General features: G+C 42.4%; 1 protein-coding gene across 1 annotated transcript in view; it reads right to left on the bottom strand.

Annotated features, from left to right (window-relative positions):
* Positions 1-1,594: 1,594 nt before the first annotated feature.
* The window catches only part of IPO9 (importin 9), a 28,773-nt gene continuing 17,044 nt past the window's right edge, over positions 1,595-13,323 (bottom strand). The window contains exons 13-24 of the mRNA XM_030465509.1: positions 13,062-13,201; positions 11,318-11,477; positions 10,756-10,982; positions 10,410-10,558; positions 9,367-9,495; positions 7,725-8,000; positions 6,528-6,694; positions 5,836-5,969; positions 4,964-5,083; positions 4,410-4,511; positions 3,540-3,616; positions 1,595-2,975 (exon numbers count right to left, since the gene is read on the bottom strand). Coding sequence (XP_030321369.1) covers positions 2,865-2,975; positions 3,540-3,616; positions 4,410-4,511; positions 4,964-5,083; positions 5,836-5,969; positions 6,528-6,694; positions 7,725-8,000; positions 9,367-9,495; positions 10,410-10,558; positions 10,756-10,982; positions 11,318-11,477; positions 13,062-13,201 — 1,792 coding nt within the window. The 3' untranslated portion in view covers positions 1,595-2,864. The remainder of the gene's footprint in view (positions 2,976-3,539; positions 3,617-4,409; positions 4,512-4,963; positions 5,084-5,835; positions 5,970-6,527; positions 6,695-7,724; positions 8,001-9,366; positions 9,496-10,409; positions 10,559-10,755; positions 10,983-11,317; positions 11,478-13,061; positions 13,202-13,323) is intronic.

A 13,323-nucleotide genomic window follows, 5' to 3' on the forward strand; every position in this document is an offset into this window, starting at 1 on the left:
GAGATCTTTAAAGATACATCAGAAAACAGAAAGGAAGAATTGTCAAAAAGTGAAAGACCAAAGGTGTCACACCAGCACAAGCACCAGCAGGGCCAGGCAGAGACCCTTCACACCACTCCCCTTGCACACTGTGGCTCACATCCTCCATGGCCTCTTGAAGGGGAAGCCCAAGTCCCAGGACTTCTTGCCTAAATCCATCCTGCACACCACAACTTTGCTCCCAACAATTTGCAGCACAGCCACGCTGTTCCTGTGCCCATCATCTCCAGGCTTGGACCCAAGCTCCAAACCTTCCCCCAGCCCCTGTGAAGCAGCACCATGCCCAGCTCAAGCTGCTCAAGAGCTGATGCTGCAGGAGGGAGAGCAGAGTATTGGTCCCCAAAAGCCACTTACTCCCCAGTCTTTCCCATCCCACCAGCTACACTCCTGGAAAAGCCACCACACCAAGTGCAGTTCCAAATCAACACACTGCACTTCATCAGAAACTGAACCATCTTTCAGGACCTTGCAATCACAAAGAAATCCTTGGATTTCTCAAATCAGGTCAGTCTTGCTTTTCATGGTCTTTTTTAAATCCATCATCTGACTAAAGAACCACCCCTAAGGCACACAGCAGCCAGCCTCCCAATACAAGTGAACTCCAGCAGTGCCTTTTCATGAGCCCTGGCTGACCAGACCTGGATGTGTCCCATTTACAGCTGACACCCTAAAACACACCTAACATGCTTCCAGACATTTGGTACTCACCTCCAAGAATGGATGACTGAATTTAAGCCTTGCTGCCAATGCATGGGGCTAAAAGTCCCATCTCTTCCCAGGACTGGGACTGGTTGCCCTGAGGACACTCCTCAAGAGAAAAACACTGTTTAGCTTAACTTGTTGGCCCTTTTCAGTGAAAGCTGAGGGAGACAAATGCCTCAAAACAAAACTCCTGATAGAATTAAAAAAACAAAAGAAAACAAACAAAAACAACCAACCAAGCAAAAAAAACATAGGTAGAAGACAGAACCACAGTGGTCCCACTGAGTAGAAGGCTGTGGCACAAAGTTTAATTATATATTCTTAAACACCAGAGAATCCACAGGAAGAAAGATACCACGACACAGCTGCATGGAAATGCTAGATCAGAGCTTATGCCTTATCAGACACACACAGGGACATGCACACACACACAAATCAGGTTTCAGATTCTGCTTCTCATGGAGCTATTCACAGAAAACCACCCAGACCTCCAGGAGGGTCCCATCAGTCTGCAGTGAGCAGTGGGGATCCCCCCTCGCTCTGCCCGGTCTCCAGCACCCCCCGAGGGGCTGGGGTGGGAGCAGGGTCTGCTCTTAGCATTCAGGGTTATTTTACCATTTCCCCCACACATGCTAAACAAACTGTGCCATCTTTTTTCTGTTAAAAAGTTAATTTATTATCCCTTCCTAGTAAAAAAGTGAAAAGCTATACTCTGTTAGACCAGTAAGATACAGACTCCAGCTCTTTGGAGGTTTTTAGATACAACTTTGAAGCATATTATTCCACAAAGGAACAGCAAGTACCTTTCTTAAGAAAGGAAACTCTATAATGGGTCAGCTTTTTTCATTTAAGTAGAAGAAGATGTATCCATTACAGGACTCCCTTTCTGTCCAGGTGACTCCTGTGAAACACCCTAACATCCTCTGGGCAGCACATACAGAAAGTTCCTAATCACAGAATCATGGAATAGTTTGGGTTGGAAGGGACCTTGAAGATCATCCAGTTCCAACCCCCCCCTGCAAGGAGAAGTATGTCTTTTAAAAAGTGACTTCGGGAAACAAGCGCAAGTTCCTTTTAAATCTGTTTTATATGAAGGATACCAATGTACATTTTAAGAGTTTTATTTTCATTTTCCCCAAGGGGGAACCAAAGGCAGAGAGGTGTTGTGAGATACATCACGCTGTTCTTATGGGTAAATCAAATTGCAATTATTATTTTACCACTCTTTAAAAATACACACAAGGGTGTGAAGGAAGCAAAGTAGTTCAGAGTGGCTATTATCAGGGAACAAATATGTTAAATAACATCAGGTTTTTTCCCCCAAAAAAGTTGTGGCTCCTTATGTTCCATAAAACCAAAGTCTTTAGTAGCCACGTGCCACAGGAACAGAAATTTAAATGGTAGCTTGCTTCCCTTGAGCATGTGCACACAAAAACATTAGTAAAGAACTGCTCCCATGGGAGTGGACAGCAGATGTGAGCAGCAAAGCTCCATCCACAACAGGAAAGAAGATACGTGCTCAGGTTTATTGTCAGCTTCCCATCCAAACTCCTGTAAACAGGTTCCATACCACCTGTTCCAAGCACCTCTGATAAGAGTCTATAGTTCTATAAAAAGAAGTCACATTGTAAGATCAAGCTATTTACCCTGTAAGTGTTATGTGAGCACAAATAGGAACAACCATCTATACTTGCTCAGGATACATCCAGGCAATCTCTCAGTGACCCAGTTCCTTTCTCTGTCCAGCTGTGCTGTGGGAAACTCAGGTAAGTGCCTCTTCACAGGCAGAGACAGTTTGCTTTTAAAAATATTAAGGACATTTTTTTTTTTTTTACATCTTTAAGAACTTCCTGGAAAGTTACTGTGGAAAATGAAAGTGCTCCCATGGTGAGACCAATGTGCAAATCTCTACAGACTTCTGTCCTTGCTTCCTTGCTGCTTTCTTAGTATTTCTTCCCTTAGCAGATTCACGTTAAGATGAGGCTCAAGACATCATAACAAGGCCATCATCCACCTGTAGCAAGCAGGCAGACACTGGAAAATGTTTTATGTTTAATCATAAAACGTGGAATATGCCAAAAAAATATTGTTCAGATATGAGAGGGATGGTGTCCTCAGTGGGTTTATATACCAATGGCCTGTAACACACGCTTCTCATTCTCATTGAGATGGTCTGAAAACATGGCATAGCAGGGCTGCTGTGCAAACTGACAGAGGAAGTCAGTGAGATAGGCCTGGAAGGGAAGACAGAAAGACCCAGTTAGCAGAAGGGCACGTCAGGAACTCTGTTTCTTTCATGTATCAAAAGATAAAACTCAACATGCACCAAGCAGGACAAAGGGAGTGCAATGCAGGAGGAAAGGTGGCAGCAGAGGGGAAGGGCTGTCTGGGGGTGGCACAAATCAAGGAGGAAACTATCAGAGAGGGGCTGTGACAGGACAGGAGCATCTCCCAGTGCAATAAGCAATTCTGGCCTGCCCAGCCTCCAGTCTACTTCAGATTTATGCAAATAGCTGTGGAGCTCATGGCTGGAAAGGCCTCGTGTTCAAAAAGCTTTGCTAATTCACACTTCCAAGTTACAGATACTGATCCAATAAGGAAAAATAGCTCCAGGAATTCTTGGGATACTTGGCACCTTCTAAAGTAACTTCAATGAACTGAGTACCCTTGGGACAACAACCAATTACTGGTGTTTGCAATTCTGTTAATGCACAAACATTACAATGTACAAACATAGAAAAATTAAGTTAATGGAGTATGATAAGAATCTGATTTAAAAACTCATTCTAGAGCATCACCTGGAGATCTATTTGATAAAGAGGGTCCTTCAATGCATCTGGATCATCCTCTTCATCATCTTCATAGTAATCCTCATCTGTCAAGAGGCAAATCAGCAGGTTTTAACATCAGAGCAAAATACCTCAGGAAGTATTCTGTTAGATTACTGTTGAAATCCAAGGATCCAAAAAGAAAGAGAATCAAGCACTGCTGGGTAAAAATATTTGTAAAAAGAATATTCACTCCTGAAGTTTAGATGATTAGAAAAGACAACACCCCAGAACAAGAAGGGTCACAGAGTCTCAGGGAACACACAGGTGAGAGGAGCACACCCAGGACAACTGACAAGCAGGTTTATCAGTTACATGCACTATGATCCTGTGTCTTCTGTCAGGGTGACAAGTTTCCAGATCTCTCTAATGTAAGCAGTCTCCCTTACTGTATTTGCCTGTAAGGTTCTCTCTTCTCAGACTCTACTTAAACTGGAGAGCAGAGTAAAGGAGATGTTAAACCCACTCCAACTTTAGGCAGCTATTATTTCTCAGGGTCACTCCACAAACAAGCTCATCCACTGCATTGTCATCCCAAGGTCATGTCTACATATTTAAGCATCAATTTTCTCCTTAAAAGAAATACCTGCACAAACCTCACAGCAACATGAAGCCTATGCAGCATTTGAATCCTCTGGTGAAAAATGCAGTTATTTAAATTGTTATTCAAAGACATATCCTCTCTTACAGAAAAAAAGTCCTTATTCAGCATCCCAGTGCAGTATTTCCTTCCCTTTGCCTGAAGTCTCTATTGAGCTGCTGTCAAGGAAAAACAACTTTGACTAGGATGTCATCTACTCTATTTTTTCTTTATGTAAGGACTTCAAAGCTGTTACTTACCATATTTGTTTGTGGAAAGAATATCTGACAAGAACTGTCCTGCTAAGCCTTCATCTTCATCTTCCTCCTCTTCCTGATCCTCCCACATATCATTCGAATCATCTGTTTAGAAAACAAATATTTCTAGAAATAAAAAAAACTCAAAAGTTTTTTAGTTTTGTAGATCTCTCTACAGGAGACTCTAGTTTTTAGGCAAAGATCCCTGCTCATGTAGGGAAACACCTGCAACCTTTGCCAGTCCTGTGGAATGAGCTGGAGCTAAGTGAAAAGCATCTCCAAGAATGGATGCTTGAAGCAGGGAAAAGAAAAGCAAACCATCAGACAGGAAAATCTCAGTGGCATATGGTCAGGTCCCATCTTCCAAACTGGCCCAAAATAATGCTCAGGTTTAAGTCTACACAACTCCAATTTTATCCCTTGGATCACCATTTATGCCTTTGTCATTACACATATGTTATTTACTATTGTGAGTTTTTTATTATTCTAAATGCTTCTGAAGAGATTGCAAAGTAGATTTAAACTGTGAAAGAGGAAAAGCAAGCCCAGTATTTTACCTTGGCTCCAATCTGCAGCTGTCTGTCTAGAAGCATTTGCTTCCATTGCATTAGAAAGTTCATTTATTATTAATTTTAAGATTTTTACTAACAAAGGAATATTTGTCCAGCGTTCAGGATCTGCAAGAAAAAAATACATATATACTCATACTGCTTTTAACAGAAAGTTGCTAAAAAAACCCCAAAGGTTTGTTTTTTGTTTGTTTTTCATTTTATCCTATGTTTTGAATGCTCACAGATGAGCAAAATCTTCCGGGCTGGAAGGAAAAAGGGACCAACAAAAACCCCCAAATGTTCTCTCCATACACCTTCACAGCTTTGTTTCTGAAGATCTTAACTCCAGTATCAAATATTGCATATTTAGAAATAAGAGAAGGCATAGTTAAAATCTTCAAAGCTCAATTAATTTGAGCTCCAACTTTTCCTCACCATGGCTCTTGCAAGGCCTCATTATCTATAGGGAGAGCTAGACAATGGTATTTGTCCTTAAATGCAAAAGTAAAGATCTTACAAAATAAACACATTTTCCTCTCAGAGAAGCTACTAGGCATCATGAAATCATCAGTTCTATCTCATTAGGTGGAACAGGATGCTGCAAAATAGCAGCAAATAACTGCCTATCCCATAATCAGCTCATACACTGATATTATATCAGAGACATCAGAAGTCTTCCAAATCAGTGTTTGGCAGAATTAAAGCAAATAATGGCTACATTAAATACATGAGGCACGGATTAGCTCTAGGAAACAACATGCACCTTGTGTAGGAAGCATCTCCCACAGCTTTGTGTGTACTGCAATATCAACTTTAAGGCTTTCCAAGGCACACACTACCAGGAAAAAAAATCTGAAACCAGCAGAATTATTACTTACTTTTGGCTGACTTGGATCGTGTCCGTATTCCCTCATCCATATTAAATATTTCTTCTCCCTTTACCCTTATGTCCTGAAGTCTCTTGTCATCTGTGTTGATGCCATACTGAAGGAGTTTACACAACGCTACAGAGCTGAGGAGCAGACAATAGGAAAATCACAGATCAGAACTTCCCTAAGCTGCCTGGCTTTCAGACAACTGCTGAGCCAAAATCAGTGCAGAGCATTTCACTGTAACACAGGCTCCTACAGCAAAGGGAGAGAAAACTGCTTCAGCTGATTACTATCAAGAGATCCTTAAATCAACAAGAAATCACCAGATTCTCTCAGGTAACCCCCCTACAGTAGTCTACAAAGGCAAGGTCACCTCTAGAAGCTATTCTCACCCCACTCACATCAGTTCAACCACAAAAGGACTCTTGTGCTTGCAAGACAAGCCCTTCCCCTTGGCTCACCCTGTCCCAGCACAGGAACACCAGGGAGCAAGAGGAGCCTTGGAGGGAGATCAGAGATTGCTCCAATTCCTGCAGCTCTCCTGAGCCCAACTGCCAGCACAGGAAAAATTAACTCTGTCCAAAGCTGGCACATGCTAATCCAAGTGTGAACCAGCTCCCTTTCCCCTCCTACCCTCTGCTTTCAGCCACAAAGGGATGATCAGTCAGCCAAGGTTAATGCTCAGCAAAGCCTCCTACCTGACTTTGCCTTCATACTGCCCATAGAACAAGTGCTGCCTGCTCATCCACTCTGCCATCACAAACTCCAGGGCAGGCTTGCCAGTTGGTCCAGGGAGACTACACAGGAATTCAAGGAGTGGTTCCAGTTGTGAGTGAACCAAGTGAGCAAACACCATAATCAAGGACTACAGGAGGAGAAAGGAAACATTAGCTGTACATAATTTAGTAGTGGAAAAAGTTTTATCAAATATTCAAGTAACTGAATTTCTTTGCAAGAGCAGAGACAGCTTACCAACCCCAAGAGGAAAGGAAGTGTAACCCTCTGCAAAGCAGTGTGCTACAGAAGCAGGCAAAATACTGCTACAGTCAGCAGCAGTTTTACCCCCCACCAAAAAACCACTACAGGAATAGATTTACTCACACCCATGCCCCAAACTAACAAACCTTCCTAAAGCAAAGATTAAAAAGCTATTTAAATAAATCAGAGATTGCAGTTGGCTTTTGACTAGCAAAAATATCCTATGGTAACTCTCAGACACTTTAACTACTGCAGTTTGCTCAAGGGACCACAAGCTGCACACATGGTTCCTTGTATTTAGCAGAAACACATTTCAGTATCAAGATAAGGACCATCAGTTACTGGTCCCGACCCAGAACCCATATTCTCTTCCCTTTTCACTCCAGGGATTTCATGACTACATGGTTTATATTAAAAGCACAGACAAGGAAAATAGGAGAAAGCATGAAGACCACTGGGATAAAAAATTCCATAAAACTGTGCCACTAGAAGTAGGTCAAGGCTGGCAGAGATCATGGCACTCTTGCCTGGCCTCTCACCTGATGCAACCACACCTCCCACCCACCAGAAGTTCCCCTGGTCTCAACTCCCAGGCATTTATCTTTGAATACAGGACAAAACCACACTAAACCTTTGCTGCCTTTGCCAGAGCACCCCTGCTTAGGCTACTCTCAACCCCTCTAAATTTCACTGCTGACAAGCACAAGGTCATGAGGAACTATTTAATGTGCACGAGGCTTCCCCAGAGGAACCTGACATGCCCTGTAATCCAGACAACTCTGTATGGGCAGAGAAGGAATTTTCCTGACTCCAAGACAGTACTTCAAATCTCCAATGGCAATGGCCATAAATAATTAAAAAAAGATTATGACACTTTGTTTTCCTGCCTTACCTCTCCTGGTGCCCAGCCTGCTCACCTGCATCACACTGAGTGTCTCTGCTTGTTGCATTTTGCTCAGGATGGCTCTCAGAATCTGGTCCAGATTTTCTCCCAGCTCACTTCCTGCTTTTGAAATTAAAGTGGAGACCAGCCTGCCCACAAAGGCAGCAGTGAATTCGGAGGTCCTTGGATCTAGAAGCTGGCTCACCACCTGCATCACATACCACAGCCCGTTGTGGCCTTGCTCATCGTGCCACTGAGCAATCTGCTCCAGGGCCACCGAGACGTAAGCACGCAGACACTCACCACCATTCTAAACAAGAAAATTACCAGTCAGAACCTCCCCTTCTAAGTAGGGGAGCAGGAAGGCATGGGAAGACCTTTCACCACCCCAATAAGACCCTTTAATCAAGATGAAAACAGTGGGCAGACTGCTGCCATCTGTAAATAGCACAAACTCTCTAGTGTGCAGTAAAACGAGTGCCTAAATTTAAAAACAATTTCTATAGACTTCAGTTCATTATCAAGTAAAAATCTCTTCCCTGTCCAGGCAACTCTCCAGAAGATCATCCAGTAAATACAAAGACAACCTGAAATAGCTGCAGTTTTGTGCCAATGTTACCTGGAGAAATTCCAAGAGATTCTAGCAAGAAGACAGCAAAGTGTAGTATAAACAAAACATAACCCAGCAGCCAAGCTTCAATCTTTTAGAATTCTTAAAATAAGGATCCAGCAGAGCAAATAGCATGCTGGTCTCCAACCTTTTATTGTTGGTCTCCAACCTCTTCTTGCTGGTATGTTTTTTAGAGAAAGTAATTTCTGGTCTGTATTCACATGGCAAAGAGTAGTGAGCACTACAGGAGTCCTTATGTAAGGAATGAAACCAGCTCCATCATTTTTATGAGCTAGAAGCTGGAATGAAAAGGCACCCTGCACTTTTAGCCTCTGATGCTTTTTCTTTCCTGCTTAAGTACTCTAAAGACAGCATCAGGTAACAGTCAAGGAGCCTCTCAACAAGCACAGCTCAGGCACTACTGATGTTTGTGATGAGGCCTTGCCCTCCCTCTAACCCACAGCTGGCTCAGTCAAAAAGAAGTGTGCCCTTCCCTTCCCACCTAAAGGATTACAGCAAAAAAATTCTAGGAGGAGGTCTAGGTCTTCTTCTGCACAGGTGTTTTGCTTCCCTAAGCATGTTCCTGCAGACAGCCTCTGCCATTCCTGTGTGTGATGAAAATTATTATGGGGCAAGGAAAGCAGTGAGGTTTTGGTGTTTTTTCATTAGGGCTTTGGGTTTTGTTTGTTGGCAATTTGGTTTATGAGGTTTTTGGGGTTTGTCTTTGGTTGGTTGGTTTGGGTGGGGGTTTTTTTTTGGTTTTTTTTTTGAGGGTGTGTGGTTTTTTTCCCCACATCTTCCAGATCCCTAAAATATAAAAAAAGATCAAGGCTGCTGCTTTACTCACTCCAGTCCTCCAAATTAAGGACTGATCATTAAGTGCCACTGCAGGCCATTTATCAGCAGTATTTCCAGGATAAACTGGAGGTGACAGAGACTCCTGAGGAGCTGCTGATACCACTACTGGCAAGCAAAGCCTGGGCTCCCTTGGAGGCCATGTCCCCTGCCTTACCTGGTCACCTCTCCTGGACTCCCATAGCACTGCAATCCCCACCCCTCCAGTTACCTGCATAGTAGCATTGTCATCTGTGTTCAAGCTGCACTGAGCCACTGCAGGGAATGCCTGGCAGATCAGAAGCTGGGACAGAGGAGGTTTTGTGTTCCTCACAACTGTGGTCAGTATATCAATAGAAGTCTGAAAAGCAAACCCAAAAAAGCACTGTTCCAGCAGCAGCCATAGCACACTGAGGCAGCATTAAGCTCAGCCCTGAAGGGATGTCAGCCAGCACTGCCATTACATCTTGATTTCACAGTCTGGAGTATTTTTTAAATCAGAGGAGCTTGGAGCCATGTACCCAAGCATTGCTGTACATGACATGGACACAGGGTGTGCACTGCGCAAGTTCCCAAGGCAGTTCAAACATTAAAAGCAGTGTGACCACTTAAATACTGCAAATATTTTCATGGTACCCTGATGCATGCTAATTAGTACAGCCAAGGAATCATTATAGCTGACTTGTTCCACTTTGTTTATATTGATTTAAATTTAACAGACCGTGAGCAATTGTCATGGTCATACTAATCAACAGGCAGATTATACATGTAATGATAAAGATGTTAATGGGTTTAATTCCATACAAGCATTCCACAGTCACTGCTTTATCTTTTATAAGCTGACTTCTTATAGAAAGGACAAATCCATATAAATTATCTCCAGCAATTTATACATCTGTGACATAAATCAGAAAAAAACCTTAGAAAAAAATGCAAGCAAGAGCCATGTATCCTGCTGGAGGGCATTCCACCAACAAGAGGAGACTGTAAGTGGTGAAAGATGGCTTTGTCAGAGCAAAATTACTAGGGATAAACTGCAGAGACTACAAGAAGGACAGAAAAACACTTTTTAAAAGTTAAAGTTAACTTTTGAAAGCATTTCCCTCCCATCTGCAGTATGCCTTGTCACCACAAAGAAACCTTTACCCATGATCAAAGCCACTGTTCCAAAGTTGTTTAAAAACAACCTTTCTGCTCTTTCCAGACCAGTCACCCTACACATGACAGAACAGGGAATCATCTCCAGCTGAAACCATTTAGCACTGTAGCACTTACTGCACAAAGCCCTGCTGGGATCTTGTCAGCAGGGGCTTGCATGATGCTGACAAGAGTTGGTATTAGCCTCATCTGCATTGGGCCCTGGCAGGCTTCTATCTGAGCTAGCTCCTTAAAGATATCTTGAGCAAGAGAAGCAACAACTGGATCTGGAGAGAGAAAGCACCATTTACTAAAACATACTAACAAACACATCTCAAATCTTGCTGCTACTATTTTGAGCAGGCAAAGCAGCAAATTTCCCTTCTCACTTTACCCTTGAATCATTCAATTTCATTCCATTATCATTTCTTAAGTTTTCAGCACCAGGATTCAGAAGCAAAACCAACCCTACTTTGATTCTTACCATTACTGTACTTCAAAAATATTGCAATGGTGAAGGGGCAGATTTTGTTCTCCACACTGGCTGTGAATGCTGGGTCTACTGTACAGACAATGCAGAGTGTCTCCATCACAAGGTTCAGCACTTCTGAGCTGAACTGGGTTGCCAAGTGGATCAGTCCATCAAGAATGCTTGGGAGGAAAGGCTGCAGCACATGGGTGCTCTCAGAGATCTTCAGCTGGTCACAGTAGCTGGACAAGGAATTTGTGATACAAAAATCAATACATGACTTAATAAAGTGAACACACATTTAACACTGGATGATACATAAGGGGTTATTTCACCCCACCCATTCTTCTTCCTTCTGAATTCAGCCTTTCCTGTAAAACTACTGTTCCCTTGTCCCTCAACAGCTCAGCTGCCTTTCCTCCTCATCCCATCCCCAGTGGCTCACAGAACCAAAGTTGACCATTCAAAGCAAATACTTCAACAGCCCATGCAGAAATGTTACCAATATTTAAAAAAAAACAGTTTTGTAAATGTAATTTACACCACCTTCCCCTGGAGCACCCTGGGGCTTACTTACCCCCAGATAGCTCTGACTGCAGAGATACGGACAGAGGGAGGTTGGGTTTCATGCAGCCCACTGACAGTGGCTTGCAGGAACTGCTGGATCAGCTCTGGAGACATCACCACTGTGAAACGACTGGCAGCCCACAGAGCACGGCCCAGGAGGAAAGGAGACACTGAAACACAACAAAAAGATCCAGTGGTTTAGAGGACTTTTATGAGTTTAAAATTACAGCTGTTTCCATCCATTATCCACAATGTTGTCATTTTGGATAAGGACACGGGAGAGCAGTATGTAAGCATAAAAAAGGGGTTTTATTAATGGGCTGAATCTAGTTTATTTTCTGAGTTATTTAAAAAACAATTTCTCATTGTTTAAAAAATAACAAACAAAAAGCTTCTTCTCCTAACTACATGCACTTGAATTTGTTCACCAATACAGTAATCAATGCTTTTAGTGCTCAACAGAACAGATGCAGGGGAAGAGCATGAAAGCTTTTTCAGTCATTCCTATTCACCCAGCTCAATATTCTGTGTCCCCAACAGCAGCAAACAGAGGAAAGAATCAGCAAAACCGAGCACATAAACAGGGATCTTTTAGATTGCTTTTTCTACTTTCCAGTCATCACCTTGTGATTACAGAACAGAATGTTCAAGAGCACCAGAGAAACAGTGAATGCTCATTCTCTACTCACCCATTTACAATTATCAAGCTATGAGATATCTTTAAGGCACTAAACCTTCTGCCTTATCTGTTTAGGTTATCCTCAGACACATGATACTATTTCTCAGCATCTTTACTGACATTATTTATAAACCTGCAAGTATTAAGATGAGGGCATAAATACCATGAGAGATATAAAGCAAGAGAAAAGCTTTGTTTTCTAAGCAAGTATTACAAAAAAGCAAGATTTTTCTTATTACCATAGCTGAACACTAAACAGACATCCTCTGAGAACTGTCAACAGACTGAACCCAGGAGCTCCTTCTGAAGCACAATAGCACATTTACAACCCAATACCACATATGTAAATGTGTGTAAATATATGTAAATGTCTGAGGTTGGGTTTCTACACTGTGCACTTCACACACTATTTCTTCATGCAAAATTAACTCAAAACCAGAAGAAACCTTCTGTGTGACAGGCTAAGAAATGGTTCTGCTGAAAGCACCCAGCAATTTGTTTTTCTTCACTGACACAACCATTAGTGGACTCACTAATAAAGTTCCTGTTGGCTTAAACTTTTCAAATCCTAATTATCTGCAAGAACTCTTGAGGTCCAACTTTGATTAACTCTTTTGACTGTCTTGCACATTGATGTAAGATAACACAGAAAGCAGAAGCCTGCAGACACCCAATAATAGGGATAGAATAAGAAAATGGGATGGGTCACTGCAGGAACTCTGAAGCCTGATAAACACTGCTTGGGGACTGTCCCAGAAGTTGATACAGAACAGCAGGACAGCTGTTTTTCCACCAAGTTCTCCAAGCAATCACCCTTCAACCCCCACAGGCTCCACATCCAGATGACAGTGACTGCAACCAAAAGCAGAGGGTCCTACCTTGAAAGAATTTATACTGGACCTGGTAGGATGTGTGAACTCACAAGATAAGATTTATGCCATTTCACACATGCAAGGTGAATTTCACACCACCACAGACATAGAGCAACCTGAGTCACCAGACACTATTGTCTGTAAGAGATTCCCAAGTTCTGGCACTCAGAAGTTACTCTGAGTAATGGCAAGGTCCAACATACCTGAAAGGTTGAGATCTGCAAGAACAACATTTGTAAGGAAGCCATGCATATCAAAATGTATTCTACCATTCTTCACACTGTCTGTAATAATGGACTTGACAGAGCCCAATGCCAACATACAAGCTTCATGTATTTTCCACCTGCAAAAGAATTCAGATGCCTTTAGGTTTTTTCCCCAAACACTGCCTCTATAAAGTAAAATTCTGACCTAAAATCATAGAATTATTTTGGTATAAGTTGCCAGAACTCTTCATCCCAAAGC

Source organism: Calypte anna, chromosome 26 (genome assembly GCF_003957555.1).
Source record: "Calypte anna isolate BGI_N300 chromosome 26, bCalAnn1_v1.p, whole genome shotgun sequence".
In the NCBI taxonomy this organism is placed as follows: domain Eukaryota; kingdom Metazoa; phylum Chordata; class Aves; order Apodiformes; family Trochilidae; genus Calypte; species Calypte anna.